General features: G+C 41.4%; 1 protein-coding gene across 1 annotated transcript in view; it reads left to right on the forward strand.

Moving 5' to 3' along the window:
* Positions 1-14,928, forward strand: part of obscna (obscurin, cytoskeletal calmodulin and titin-interacting RhoGEF a) — a 120,306-nt gene that overhangs the window by 79,061 nt on the left and 26,317 nt on the right. Inside the window, 7 exon segments of the mRNA XM_071202968.1 lie at positions 309-422; positions 2,464-2,631; positions 2,780-2,882; positions 3,086-3,215; positions 4,865-4,970; positions 10,728-10,836; positions 14,308-14,435. Coding sequence (XP_071059069.1) covers positions 309-422; positions 2,464-2,631; positions 2,780-2,882; positions 3,086-3,215; positions 4,865-4,970; positions 10,728-10,836; positions 14,308-14,435 — 858 coding nt within the window.

The following is a 14,928-nucleotide window of genomic DNA, read 5'->3' on the forward strand; positions in this document are numbered from 1 at the left end:
TTTTTTTCATTGTATTGGTTTTTCATTTGAATTATGCTTAAAGTTCAGGGTAATCAACTGTTAAAAACATATATAAATATAATAAATGGATGTTTTCAAAGTAATTGGATAATCGTTTTTAATAATCGTGATATCAATTATTGACCAAAAGTAATCGATATTATGATTTTTGCCATAATCGAGCAGCCCTAAGATGTATTGCCGCTAACTTCCAACCTAAAATATATATTTTTTTTTATTGCGTTTATTGCAGAAGCAGCTTCTTTTAAATCTCACATGATTGTATGTCTTTGTGTGTGAACCAACAGGTCCTCCAGTGTTTGAGTCTCTGCTGTCTGACTGCACCTCAAAGATAGGAGAGACCATCAAGCTGACCTGCAGGGTCTCGGGGTCGCCCAAACCGGAGGTCAGCTGGCTTAAAGGTCAGAAAACCTCATTAACATATTTACATACTACATACTGTACCAACGTGTGTTACCCCCTGTAATGTTTCTTCCTCATTTACCCAAGAAGAAAATGTGCATTGTTTGTTTTCACTGATGGTTTGCAGAGATGGCTCAAGTAGAAGTACAGATACTCGTGTTTAAAAATGCTCTGGTGAAAGTGGAAGTACTGACTAAACTTCTTTACTCAAGTGAAAGTAAAGGCTTTGAAGTGTACTTCAGTAAAAAGTACCCATAGCTAGCAGCTGCTTTAAAGAGTACCTGACCTCCCTTTATATTAATAGAACAATAATGTCATTGTTAGCTAATGAATGTTTCCATGGTGACCAACGGCAACATGACAACGTTTCCATTGGTCCCTCTTCTTTAGAGAAGACCAGGAAGTGATGGATACACGGATCATGTTCCAACCAATAGGCACGCAGTGACTCTAAAGAATAATGACCACGCACCAAACACACATTCAGACTAAAGGAACCAGCTGTTTGGAGAATGAGAGAAGTAGAAAGTACAGGTATTTGAGTTCAACATGTAAGAAGTAGAAAGTACAGGTATTTGAGTTCAACATGTAAGAAGTAGAAAGTTCAGGTATTTGGGTTCAACATGTAAGAAGTAGAAAGTACAGGTATTTGAGTTCAACATGTGAGAAGTAGAAAGTACAGGTATTTGTGTTCAACATGTAAGAAGTAGAAAGTACAGGTATTTGAGTTCAACATGTGAGAAGTAGAAAGTACAGGTATTTGTGTTCAACATGTAAGAAGTAGAAAGTACAGGTATTTGAGTTCAACATGTAAGAAGTAGAAAGTACAGGTATTTGTGTTCAACATGTAAGAAGTAGAAAGTACAGGTATTTGAGTTCAACATGTGAGAAGTAGAAAGTACAGGTATTTGAGTTCAACATGTGAGAAGTAGAAAGTTCAGGTATTTGGGTTCAACATGTAAGAAGTAGAAAGTACAGGTATTTGAGTTCAACATGTGAGAAGTAGAAAGTACAGGTATTTGTGTTCAACATGTAAGAAGTAGAAAGTACAGGTATTTGAGTTCAACATGTGAGAAGTAGAAAGTACAGGTATTTGAGTTCAACATGTAAGAAGTAGAAAGTACAGGTATTTGAGTTCAACATGTGAGAAGTAGAAAGTACAGGTATTTGTGTTCAACATGTAAGAAGTAGAAAGTACAGGTATTTGAGTTCAACATGTGAGAAGTAGAAAGTACAGGTATTTGAGTTCAACATGTAAGAAGTAGAAAGTACAGGTATTTGGGTTCAACATGTTAGAAGTAGAAAGTACAGGTATTTGAGTTCAACATGTAAGAAGTAGAAAGTACAGGTATTTGAGTTCAACATGTAAGAAGTAGAAAGTACAGGTATTTGGGTTCAACATGTTAGAAGTAGAAAGTACAGGTATTTGTGTTCAACATGTAAGAAGTAGAAAGTACAGGTATTTGGGTTCAACATGTGAGAAGTAGAAAGTACAGGTATTTGTGTTCAACATGTAAGAAGTAGAAAGTACAGGTATTTGGGTTCAACATGTGAGAAGTAGAAAGTACAGGTATTTGAGTTCAACATGTAAGAAGTAGAAAGTACAGGTATTTGAGTTCAACATGTAAGAAGTAGAAAGTACAGGTATTTGAGTTCAACATGTAAGAAGTAGAAAGTACAGGTATTTGTGTTCAAAATGTGAGAAGTAGAAAGTACAGGTATTTGAGTTCAACATGTAAGAAGTAGAAAGTACAGGTATTTGAGTTCAACATGTAAGAAGTAGAAAGTACAGGTATTTGAGTTCAACATGTAAGAAGTAGAAAGTACAGGTATTTGTGTTCAAAATGTGAGAAGTAGAAAGTACAGGTATTTGAGTTCAAAATGTAAGAAGTCAAAGTAAAACGTGGTCAGAAAAATAAGTAGTGGAATAAAGTACTGATACCAGAAAAATGTACTTGAGTACAGTAACGAGGTATTTGTACTCCACTACTTCCCACCTCTGATGGTTTGACAGTAACTCTCTGATGCCCCCCCCCTCAGACGGCCTCCCTCTGGAGGACGACCCCCGTCACATCATCTCCTCTGAGCGCTCTGGCGGCTGCACGCTGGTCCTGGACAGCCTCTCCTCGGAGGACTCGGGGCAGTACGCCTGCTACGCCTCCAGCTCCATGGGCAGCGCAGGGACTCTGGCCAAGGTGGTGGTGAGGGGTGAGTCTGGGGGGGAGGAGAACAAACAAGTTCAAACGGACCTTCAAGTTCCAGTCCCACTTCGATCTGTGAAATCCCATTCACAAAACGATGGAATCTGTCAGGACTGGGGGGAAATAGGAAATGTGTTTCTTCTTCTTCTCTGCAGCTCCACCCAGGTTTGTGTGTCGGCTGGAGAGCGCCTGTCTGATCGAAGGAGAAGACGTTCAGTTCACCTGCTCCACCCGGACTGCTCCTATACCACGGATACGGTATGACAACATTGACCTCCAGTAGTTACCACGTAATATATAGATTATTGTGTGTGGAAAAAAACATCAATACATTTCGCCTCGCTCTCTTTAGACACATATTTCTTATTTTCTGTATTTATATTTCTTGTGCACAAAAGAACCAAGGCACATTTCTTCATCTTGCAGCAAACCAGATTTTGATCCAGGTTTTTTTTTTGCAGGTGGATGAAAGATGGCAGAGAGCTGAGCGATCAGCAGAAATACTTGATCCTGAACGATGCTCGGAGCGGCATCTTGTCTCTGACGGTCACCACGGCAACGGAGGCAGATATCGGACAGTACGAGTGTGAGGTAAAAAACATATCCATATAATCAAAAGATTCTAAATGTAAAGGCATCTGCACAATAGCCACCTATCTTCATATGTTAATTATGTAAACATGTATATATTACAATCAGTGGCGAGCGGTGACTTTTATACCTACGACCTCTGACCCACCCAAAGCCCGCCCATTTAGAGGGAAGATATGATTGGTCAATTGTACTGTCAGTTGACATCACTCTCTCGTTGAGTTACTATAGCGGGCCCTCTGTGAATTTACAGCAGGACCACCAATCGGCTCGCGTCTTCACAGTAACGGCCCGTCTACACGTGCGTTGAAGCTTGCCGGCGGACGTGTCTGAATCTCAACCAACAACCAATCACATGAATCTCCCGCCCCTGACACACAAGCAGCGGTTTGATTGGCTAGAGCTTGTACTGGCATATGATCCGATTGGCTGACGCTTCTGCCGAGGCTTCAAAAGTTGAACATTGCCTAACTTTTGCAGCGAGCCACGCCAGCAAAGCTCCGCGTCGCTTCCCACAATGCAGTTCGGCGAAAAGTGACGTCGCCCCATTCAAAGTGAATGGTGAAGCTTTCAACGCACGCCGCTGTGTGGACGGGCCGTAGATGAGCTTCTTTCATTTAACCCTTCACAGTCCAACAGAAACTGAATAGGCAGATATTAAAGATTGATTTCTTTGGAAATGTTATTTTTAAATACAATTAAATCAAGTTATTTTGGTAAAACTAATGAAAAATATTAAAAAATATATATTTTAAATATTAAGAAAAATAAATATATATTTTTAATGTTTTCAAATATATATTTTTTGAATATCTTAGGCCTCAGAACCCTAACCCTCACATTTTTGCATATTTTTTGTTACACATTTTAGTACAATGTGCATATTTTACATACAGTGGAGGAAATAAGTATTTGATCCCCTGCAGATGTTGTAATGGTAAGTCTATATTAACAGTGAGAGTAAGAATATCATGGAGGGGTCTTCCAGCAGGACAATAAACCTAAACATACGGCCAAGGCAACAAAGGAGTGGCTAAAGAAGAAGCACATTTAGGTGATGGAGGGGCCGAGCCAGTCTCCAGACCTTAATCCCATAGAACATCTGTGGAGAGAGCTGAAGCTTCCAGAAGCATCAGCCTCAAGACCTTCAGGATTTGGAGAGGATCTTCAGCGAGGAGTGGACCACAATCCTTCCTGGGATGTGCACACACCTGGGGTGTTTCTCAATGTCGAGTAAAGCTGCTCCAGAGCCACTATTTCAAGCATGCTACGTCATCGAGTGCCGCCCGAAGGACTGTTCCAATGTCCAGCATACTTGGAATTCTACCGAGCCCGGCGTGCTTCGTAGCGAGACATTTCCAGGCTGCACATGTGTAGACTCCGCGGTCTGAAAATCCCCACAATGCTTTGCGCACGGACCAATTTCCCCAAATCTGTGGTGGAAAACGTGTGGAAGACATGTGCTACCAAGCAAGCGTACTCGACATTGAGAGACACCCATGGAGACCAACTGCAAGAAGCGTCTGACCTCTGTGTCCAACAAGGGTTTCTCCACCAAGTACTAAGACGTGTACTGCAGGGGATCAAATACTTATTTCCTCCTTTGTATATTTGTGCTTTTTATCCTTTCATTGTGATGTGTGTTTCAGCTGAGTAACGAGTTCGGCTGTGTGAAGTGTAAAGCCGGTCTCTGCCCAGTTTACGTCCCGCCGACCGACATTGAGGACGACCGGCCGCAGGACTTACCTCCTACAGGTAGGACAGAGCGACACGCTGCAGGTAAATATCCTGCACTCAGGATGCATCATGGGAAAGAAGCACATGCCATTGTTCACTTGATCTCTCCCCTTCTGATCCCGTCACCACGTCTTTTTACCTCCCAAACAAAACACAAATTCCACTTTCAACCACTTATCCATCTGATCCAGAACATTTTGAGATTTTACTCATTTTCCCCTTTTTTCATTTCACACACAATTACATCATACTTCAAACTACCATACCAAGTGTCCCTTGATCCCTGGGAATGATGGAATAGATGATTCTACAACTATAGAAAATAGCATGGACTGTCTTATTTCTATATCATGTTATGGTCTAAAATACTTGATTTAAAAGCCAGCCTGTAATGTAATTCTCTTACAATTAAGCAATCATACACGAGAGGCCGTTCTTGAGCGTCATTATTGGTACGACAGTACTGCTGCAGGATCGAGGCGCTTGTGCCGAGGTCCATACGCCTGTACTGGAGTACCAATAATGACGTTCAAGAACGGCCTCAAGTGTATGATTGCGATTCTATTACACAAACTATTATTGTAATCAACAAATAAATAAATTATTATCGTAAAATAATTTCATAATGTGGGCTAATTTGCTCCCAAACCTACGCTTTCTGCTTGAGTTAATCTCCGTCAGAAAGTAGTTCCTAGAAAGTAGTTCCCATGGTAACGATAGCTGATCAATCGAACACTCCTGCTACCCCGCTTACAGTTATTGATATAGCCTAATTATAGTAAATAATATATTATTAACCAATTTATTGAAAACAATTTATTGAAAACAATTCTTGAATTAGGCTATTTAAATATCTGAGTAACACTGTGTGGGATCAGCGGAACAAATCAAATCAGGCTGTCCATGGCGCTGAAACATGTTGGGTTCAGAATGAAGGTGGATGTTCATGCTGCCATTAAAAGTGCAATTCTTGAAACAGCTCTCCATGAACTCCATGCCAGACATGTTTGCAGGTGGTGCCGTGGTGTTCACGGGTAGGACTACGTTATAGGAAGAGCTTTCCTCCAGTGGCCGTTTCATGGCGTGTCCCGGACCGGCAAAAAGCGCGTTGCTCCACATCTTTCTGTTGTCTCGAGATGGAGCCCAGTAGCTGCGAAGCGATGACTCGTTTTTATGTCCGCCAACGGACATGATTTCTCTGGCCGATTTCCAACGAGAGACAGTGTAACTGTGTCGCTAAACATCGCTATGGAAACCACACGATGTAGGCTCATGGAAGTAGTTTCGGTAGGCTAGTGGCGTGTGTAGGCCACTGGATACTTTGTGATTAGGCCCGTTCTATTTGATCGTTGTTTGATCGTGGAATCAAACACGCCTATTGACCAATCGGAGAGCTTGCTGAAACCTATGTGTTATAGAATGCACCTTACACAATGGGTTCATCTGCAAACGGCTTTACAATCTAGCCGTACCTTCTTAACGTGTATACCTTCTCCATAGCATGTTTTGTTATGCTGTATTTTAACTTTAAGCTATCATCGTATTTCTAGACCCTGTTTTATATCTCAATACATGAGGATATGTGTATTTAAACCTTTTTATCATTTCTATATTACAACGCTCTCTTTATACGTGTGTTTAAATAGTGGTGAGTTAATTTCTGCTTCTGTGTGAAATTCACTTGGAAAGTTCATCAAAGTGATTCTGAACCAGTCATATGAAAATAAAACGTATTGACTATAATTGTGAAGCAATTGGAGTCAGGACTCAGAGAGGCACGAGGAGAGCTGGAGCTCTGATGGCAAACACTGACGGTTTATTTGGAGTAACGGCCGGAGAATTGACGAGACAGGCGGTGCGTCGCGAGTTGCCAAGAACTCTTCTGCAGCTCGAACTGTTGTAATAATCAACATTCTTTATCAGTGAGACTAAACATTATGGAGCCTGAATCTAACGAGAGCTCTCGTCCGTAGGGAAGAATGGGCGCCAGGGAGCCTTCGTCCCTGAACAGTAAACCACCTCATGGCGGCTTGTGCTCGGTCACAGACTGGCAGCAACAATGCGCCCAAGCTCCTCCCCCTTAAGAGAGATAGCAGCAATACCCAAGGCCGTAGAGCCATGCCGTGAGAAAGAAGACAGTGAGGAGAAGACGAATATTATATAAGCAAGTTATTCCCTAACAGTTTCTCTCTTTTTATCAATTTCGATAACCTAAACAACCTATTCTAAAAATGAATCAGTCCATAGCCAGGGTTACATAGACTAAGCTTTAGTTAACTCACCAAAAGTAAATGACTTAAGACGAATAAATAATATAAAGATGCAATACATTTTTCTAACAGCCTTCTATTGCCATAACCCTGCGGGATCAAGTGTCTTCCATCCAATATAGAAACCATACTGTATTTTCCCAGCATCCTCCCCCATAAAAAGACATCAATACATATAATGTATGGAATGTGTTTTGTGTTTTTCATCACGTTTCCACTCCACAGAGGGCCTGGGTTGGGCTGAGGGATGCAGATTCAAATGGACTTGCTTTATAGGTATGACTAAAGTTACATTAGTCATATTTCAAGCAACAATCAATGCAACATATATATATATATATATATATATATATAATATGCATACAACTATATATATATATATATATATATATATAATATGCATACAACTATATATATATATATAATATGCATAAAAATATGGGTCTAGAACCAGATTTCTTGTACCATTGGATTTTCCATCCCTGCCAACGTTATTTCAATCAGGAGAGACGGTTTTGATGTAAGAATACATATTTATTGCCAGGAATACACAAATGAATGTAATGGTGTTTTGGCGATTAGGCCCCGTTGTGCGGGAGTATCATTCGGGAGGGGAAAACTCCGATCCGATGAAACCCCCCGGGGTCTAGACACTGGTGGTGGTGAATGGATAGTTGGGTCGGTCTGAAGGGGAGGGGCTTAGCTTGACCCTGGTGGTGGTGAATGGATAGTTGGGGTCGGTCTGAAGGGGAGGGGCTTAGCTTGACCCTGGTGGTGGTGAATGGATAGTTGGGTCGGTCTGAAGGGGAGGGGCTTAGCTTGACCCTGGTGGTGGTGAATGGATAGTTGGGTCGGTCTGAAGGGGAGGGGCTTAGCTTTTGGTGGTGAATGGATAGTTGGGGTCGGTCTGAAGGGGAGGGGCTTAGCTTGACCCTGGTGGTGGTGAATGGATAGTTGGGGTCGGTCTGAAGGGGAGGGGCTTAGCTTGAGGTGGTGAATGGATAGTTGGGGTCGGTCTGAAGGGGAGGGGCTTAGCTTTTGGTGGTGATTGGATAGTTGGGGTCGGTCTGAAGGGGAGGGGCTTAGCTTGACCCTGGTGGTGGTGAATGGATAGTTGGGGTCGGTCTGAAGGGGAGGGGCTTAGCTTTTGGTGGTGAATGGATAGTTGGGGTCGGTCTGAAGGGGAGGGGCTTAGCTTGAGGTGGTGAATGGATAGTTGGGGTCGGTCTGAAGGGGAGGGGCTTAGCTTGAGGTGGTGAATGGATAGTTTGGGTCGGTCTGAAGGGGAGGGGCTTAGCTTGACCCTGGTGGTGGTGAAAGGATAGTTGGGTCGGTCTGAAGGGGAGTGGCTTAGCTTGACCCTGGTGGTGGTGAATGGATAGTTGGGGTCGGTCTGAAGGGGAGGGGCTTAGCTTGAGGTGGTGAATGGATAGTTGGGGTCGGCCTGAAGGGGAGGGGCTTAGCTTGACCCTGGTGGTGGTGAATGGATAGTTGGGTCGGTCTGAAGGGGAGGGGCTTAGCTTGACCCTGGTGGTGGTGAATGGATAGTTGGGTCGGTCTGAAGGGGAGGGGCTTAGCTTGACCCTGGTGGTGGTGAATGGATAGTTGGGTCGGTCTGAAGGGGAGGGGCTTAGCTTTTGGTGGTGAATGGATAGTTGGGGTCGGTCTGAAGGGGAGGGGCTTAGCTTGACCCTGGTGGTGGTGAATGGATAGTTGCGGTCGGTCTGAAGGGGAGGGGCTTAGCTTGAGGTGGTGAATGGATAGTTGGGGTCGGTCTGAAGGGGAGGGGCTTAGCTTTTGGTGGTGATTGGATAGTTGGGGTCGGTCTGAAGGGGAGGGGCTTAGCTTGAGGTGGTGAATGGATAGTTGGGGTCGGTCTGAAGGGGAGGGGCTTAGCATGACCCTGGTGGTGGTGAATGGATAGTTGGGTCGGTCTGAAGGGGAGGGGCTTGGCTTGACCCTGGTGGTGGTGAATGGATAGTTGGGTCGGTCTGAAGGGGAGGGGCTTAGCTTGACCCTGGTGGTGGTGAATTGATAGTTGGGTCGGTCTGAAGGGGAGGGGCTTAGCTTAAGGTGGTGAATGGATAGTTGGGGTCGGTCTGAAGGGGAGGGGCTTAGCATGACCCTGGTGGTGGTGAATGGATAGTTGGGTCGGTCTGAAGGGGAGGGGCTTAGCTTGACCCTGGTGGTGGTGAATGGATAGTTGGGGTCAGTCTGAAGGGGAGGGGCTTAGCTTGACCCTGGTGGTGGTGAATGGATAGTTGGGGTCGGTCTGAAGGGGAGGGGCTTAGCTTTTGGTGGTGAATGGATAGTTGGGGTCGGTCTGAAGGGGAGGGGCTTAGCTTGAGCCTGGATTCGGAGGGACAGGAGGTGAACAGGGATGGAGGCGGGTTGCGTTGACTCACCTGAAATGACCGCTGTCAGAGGGGGGAGAGCAAATTTAAAAGGGTAAGCGGAGCGCTATGATAGGCTTGAGAGAATAGAGCGAAGTGATTGGTTAAGCTGGGGAGTGACGCCCCAGATCACTTATTGAGAGGAGAGAGAGTAGTAACGTAGCATAGTAAATTAATGAGACATTTTTTCATCCATTACATCAAAAGTCAGATTAACCATGACGTCGACAGCCATAATGAAATAAAAATAAGTACCACTTTTACTGTACTATATGTAGGTATTAGTCATTTGAACTAGTAGCTATTAATTTACCATTGTAACTATAGAAAGTAGAACAAAACAGTACGTGAGAAGTCAGACTTATTCAGAATAATGATGTGGTTTCACTTGCATACTGTATGTGTCATGTATATGTATTATGTATAGTTTGCACAAAATTAGACAGACTAGACAATTTTGTATCTATTAAACCAAAAGTCACATTAACGTTGACGTCGACAGTCATAATGAAATCAAATAAAAACACATAAGTACCACTTTTACTTTACTATATGTAGGTATTTTTTATTTGTACTGGTGTCTATTAATTTACCACTGTCATAGAAAGTAGAACAAAACAGCATGTGAGAAGTCAGCCTTATTCAGAATAATGATGTTGTTTCACTTGCATATATACATATTTTCGGGTTCGCCATGTTTTCCCTGCCATTGTCCATAACCTCCATGTTTTTCCATCTCCCCTCTCGACTATTCCTGAAGCAGGAAGTTCCTCACATGGACCGCTCCATGTAAGTCATCATTGTCACGATAACAAATAACCTCTCAGCATTTCCCTTTCTCCTCCTGCCAACGCATGCCCAGCTAACTCCTCACTCCTTCAACACCAGATGGTCATGTGCTGGGAGGAAGTGGGTTACGCTCACTTCCTGTTGATGTGTTGGGTTAGTGGGGGTAAGCCCTCACGTTAAGGTAAGAAATGCATTAATAACGTTCCAGGTGTGGAAGGTAATGTACTTGTCTCCACTTTTCGCTGCATAGTAATACCTCAAAATATATTTAAATAAGTGTCTTACCCTTAAATTCTTTCTGAGTAGAAGTTTTGTTTCTGTAGACGCAGACTCAGAGGGTTGGTCCGCTGCCTTTGTGAAGAAATGGCTGCAGACTGATTTCAGCCCCACCTCCATCGCTAAGATGCTCTTCCCCCCCGAACACCCCGAACAGTACGTTAGTGCCTCTAGTATTATGGTATTAACCTGTACATTAAACGAGCTTCAGCCTCAGCCTGGAACTTTCTGTCTGTGGTCGGGTTATTGAAAAGTTAGGGAGGAATTATTCCCATCTTTAGAAATAGAATTGTTTTATAGAAAAAGAGTGTTGACTTTAGTCACATGACTTGGACTTCAGACTTCACAGTTTTGATGACTTTAGACTTGGCCAAATCAAAAAAATATTTCAAATCACTTTTGGATTTTTACACCAGTAGAAGAAGTACACAGATCTTGTACTTGAGTAAAAGTAGAAGTACTCAGATCTTGTACTTGAGTAAAAGTACTCAGATCTTGTACTTGAGTGAAAGTAGAAATACTCAGATCTTGTGCTTGAGTGAAAGTAGAAGTACTCAGATCTTGTACTTGAGTAAAAGTAGAAGTACTCAGATCTTGTACTTGAGTGAAAGTAGAAATACTCAGATCTTGTGCTTGAGTGAAAGTAGAAGTACTCAGATCTTGTACTTGAGTAATAGTAGAAGTACTCAGATCTTGTACTTGAGTGAAAGTAGAAATACTCAGATCTTGTGCTTGAGTGAAAGTAGAAGTACTCAGATCTTGTACTTGAGTAAAAGTAGAAGAACTCAGATCTTGTACTTGAGTAAAAGTAGAAGTACTCAGATCTTGTACTTGAGTAAAAGTAGAAGTACTCAGATCTTGTACTTGAGTAAAAGTAGAAGTACTCAGATCTTGTACTTGAGTAAAAGTAGAAGTACTCAGATCTTGTACTTGAGTAAAAGTAGAAGTACTCAGATCTTGGACTTGAGTAAAAGTAGAAGTACTCAGATCTTGTACTTGAGTAAAAGTAGAAGTACTCAGATCTTGTACTTGAGTAAAAGTAGAAGTAATCAGATCTTGTGCTTGAGTAAAAGTAGAAGTACTCAGATCTTGTACTTGAGTAAAAGTAGAAGTACTCAGGTCTTGTACTTGAGTAAAAGTAGAAGTACTCAGATCTTGTACTTGAGTAAAAGTAGAAGTACTCAGATCTTGGACTTGAGTAAAAGTAGAAGTACTCAGATCTTGTACTTGAGTAAAAGTAGAAGTACTCAGATCTTGTACTTGAGTAAAAGTAGAAGTAATCAGATCTTGTGCTTGAGTAAAAGTAGAAGTACTCAGATCTTGTACTTGAGTAAAAGTAGAAGTACTCAGGTCTTGTACTTGAGTAAAAGTAGAAGTACTCAGATCTTGTACTTGAGTAAAAGTAGAAGTACTCAGGTCTTGTACTTGAGTAAAAGTAGAAGTACTCAGATCTTGTACTTGAGTAAAAGTAGAAGTACTCAGATCTTGTGCTTGAGTAAAAGTAGAAGTACTCAGGTCTTGTACTTGAGTAAAAGTAGAAGTACTCAGGTCTTGTACTTGAGTAAAAGTAGAAGTACTCAGGTCTTGTACTTGACTCAAAGTAGAAGTACTCAGATCTTGTACTTGAGTAAAAGTAGAAGTACTCAGGTCTTGTACTTGAGTAAAAGTAGAAGTACTCAGGTCTTGTACTTGACTCAAAGTAGAAGTACTCAGATCTTGTACTTGAGTAAAAGTAGAAGTACTCAGATCTTGTACTTGAGTAAAAGTAGAAGTACTCAGATCTTGTACTTGAGTAAAAGTAGAAGTACTCAGATCTTGTACTTGAGTAAAAGTAGAAGTACTCAGGTATTGTACTTGAGTAAAAGTAGAAGTACTCAGATCTTGTACTTGAGTAAAAGTAGAAGTACTCAGATCTTGTGCTTGAGTAAAAGTAGAAGTACTCAGATCTTGTACTTGAGTAAAAGTAGAAGTACTCAGGTCTTGTACTTGAGTAAAAGTAGAAGTACTCAGATCTTGTACTTGAGTAAAAGTAGAAGTACTCAGGTCTTGTACTTGAGTAAAAGTAGAAGTACTCAGATCTTGTACTTGAGTAAAAGTAGAAGTACTCAGGTCTTGTACTTGAGTAAAAGTAGAAGTACTCAGATATTGTGCTTGAGTAAAAGTAGAAGTACTCAGGTCTTGTACTTGAGTAAAAGTAGAAGTACTCAGATCTTGTGCTTGAGTAAAAGTAGAAGTACTCAGATCTTGTACTTGAGTAAAAGTAGAAGTACTCAGATCTTGTACTTGAGTAAAAGTAGAAGTACTCAGATCTTGTACTTGAGTAAAAGTAGAAGTACTCAGATCTTGTACTTGAGTAAAAGTAGAAGTACTCAGGTCTTGTACTTGAGTAAAAGTAGAAGTACTCAGATCTTGTACTTGAGTAAAAGTAGAAGTACTCAGATCTTGTACTTGAGTAAAAGTAGAAGTACTCAGGTCTTGTACTTGAGTAAAAGTAGAAGTACTCAGGTCTTGTACTTGAGTAGAAGTATCTCAGATCTTGTACTTGAGTAAAAGTAAAAGTACTCAGATATTATACTTGAGTAAAAGTAGAAGTACTCAGGTATTGTACTTGAGTAAAATTAGAAGTACTCAGATCTTGTACTTGAGTAAAAGTAGAAGTACTCAGATCTTGTACTTGAGTAAAAGTAGAAGTACTCAGATCTTGTACTTGAGTAAAAGTAAAAGTACTCAGATATTATACTTGAGTAAAAGTAGAAGTACTCAGGTATTGTACTTGAGTAAAAGTAGAAGTACTCAGATCTTGTACTTGAGTAAAAGTAGAAGTACTCAGATCTTGTACTTGAGTAAAAGTACAAGTACCAGAGTGTAGGAATACTCTGTTACAGTAAAAGTACTGCATTCAAAATGTTCCTCAAGTGAAAGTAGAAAAGTATTCTCATCTAAATATAGTGAAAGACAGTAAAAGTAGTCGTTGTGCAGATTGGTCCATTTCAGAATAATATATATGATGTGTTTTATAATGATTGATCATGAAAGTGTTCTCAAAGCTGGTGAAGGTGCAGCTAGTCTGAAGTACTTTGTAGACTGCAGGGTAGCTGGTGGATTTACTCCAGGTGGAACTAAAGTCTGATTCAACACTTGATTATATTTCACATCATTCATCCAGATCTGTGAAGTTACTAAAGGTATTAAATACATGTAGTGGAGTAGAAGTACAAAGTAACAGGAAATACTCAAAGTACCTCAAAATTGTACTTAAGTACAGAACTTGAACACATGTACGTAGTTACTTCCCACCTCTGGTGACTTTGGTTTGGACTTAGGCCTTTTGACTTGAAAATATATCTGAACACTTGTTTCCCAAATCATATAATTTCCGGGGAATCACGAACAACTCTTGTTACTTTTCAGAGATGGGAAAAAATCATCCCAAACCTCATTTTTGTTCATGTTCGAAAACTAACAATTCGCTGTCGGTAAGAATTGCAGAAGGACTCATTCTGACTCACGATGCAGGACTTTGGACGAGCAACACTAAATAAGAACTGGGTTGTAAAAGAGCACACATCAAAATGGTTATCCATAATTCATACTTGCATTGTTCTTTTATCACATCTTCCTCCCCAGAGCTGAATGTTCTGAAGAGGCTGCCCCCCCCGCAGCCTCTGTGGGTCAGGTGGTGCAGCAGCCGCCTCTGTACCTGGAGGAAGAGGAGGAGATCTTCATCTCAGAGCAAATGCAGGAAATGACAGATGGTATTACTCCCTCTTTAAAGTAGAAATGCATAACTGTTCTTACTTTCCCCCTTTAGTGCTTTCAAGTATGTGTACTGTTGTTGCAGCTGTTGGATTCTTTCCTTTGTTTCCTAGGACTTTTATTTTCAATAATTGCAACATTCGACACCCATAGAGAGGCGAAGTCCCGCCCCTTTTACTTCCGACCCATGGGACCTTATTTCGGAGTCAATGGAGAGAGAAAACGTATCTTTCGATCCCGTTTGAATTGTGCCACGAGTTACACACATGATGTTTGTCGATCTTAAAAAATCATTTCCATCAAAAAAGTCACAGTTTGTCGTAAAACTGTTGAAATATAAGACTACGAAAAATACCCAACTAGAAAGACTACAAATCCCAGAGTCCCGGTGTCGCATGCTGGCTCTCACGGAACCGACTAACTCCCCTTGTGTGTGTGCAGCTCTCAACACGCCCAGACTTGGAGTGATTTTCACCTCTTTTAATACTTTCC

This window comes from Pseudochaenichthys georgianus, chromosome 4 (genome assembly GCF_902827115.2).
Source record: "Pseudochaenichthys georgianus chromosome 4, fPseGeo1.2, whole genome shotgun sequence".
In the NCBI taxonomy this organism is placed as follows: domain Eukaryota; kingdom Metazoa; phylum Chordata; class Actinopteri; order Perciformes; family Channichthyidae; genus Pseudochaenichthys; species Pseudochaenichthys georgianus.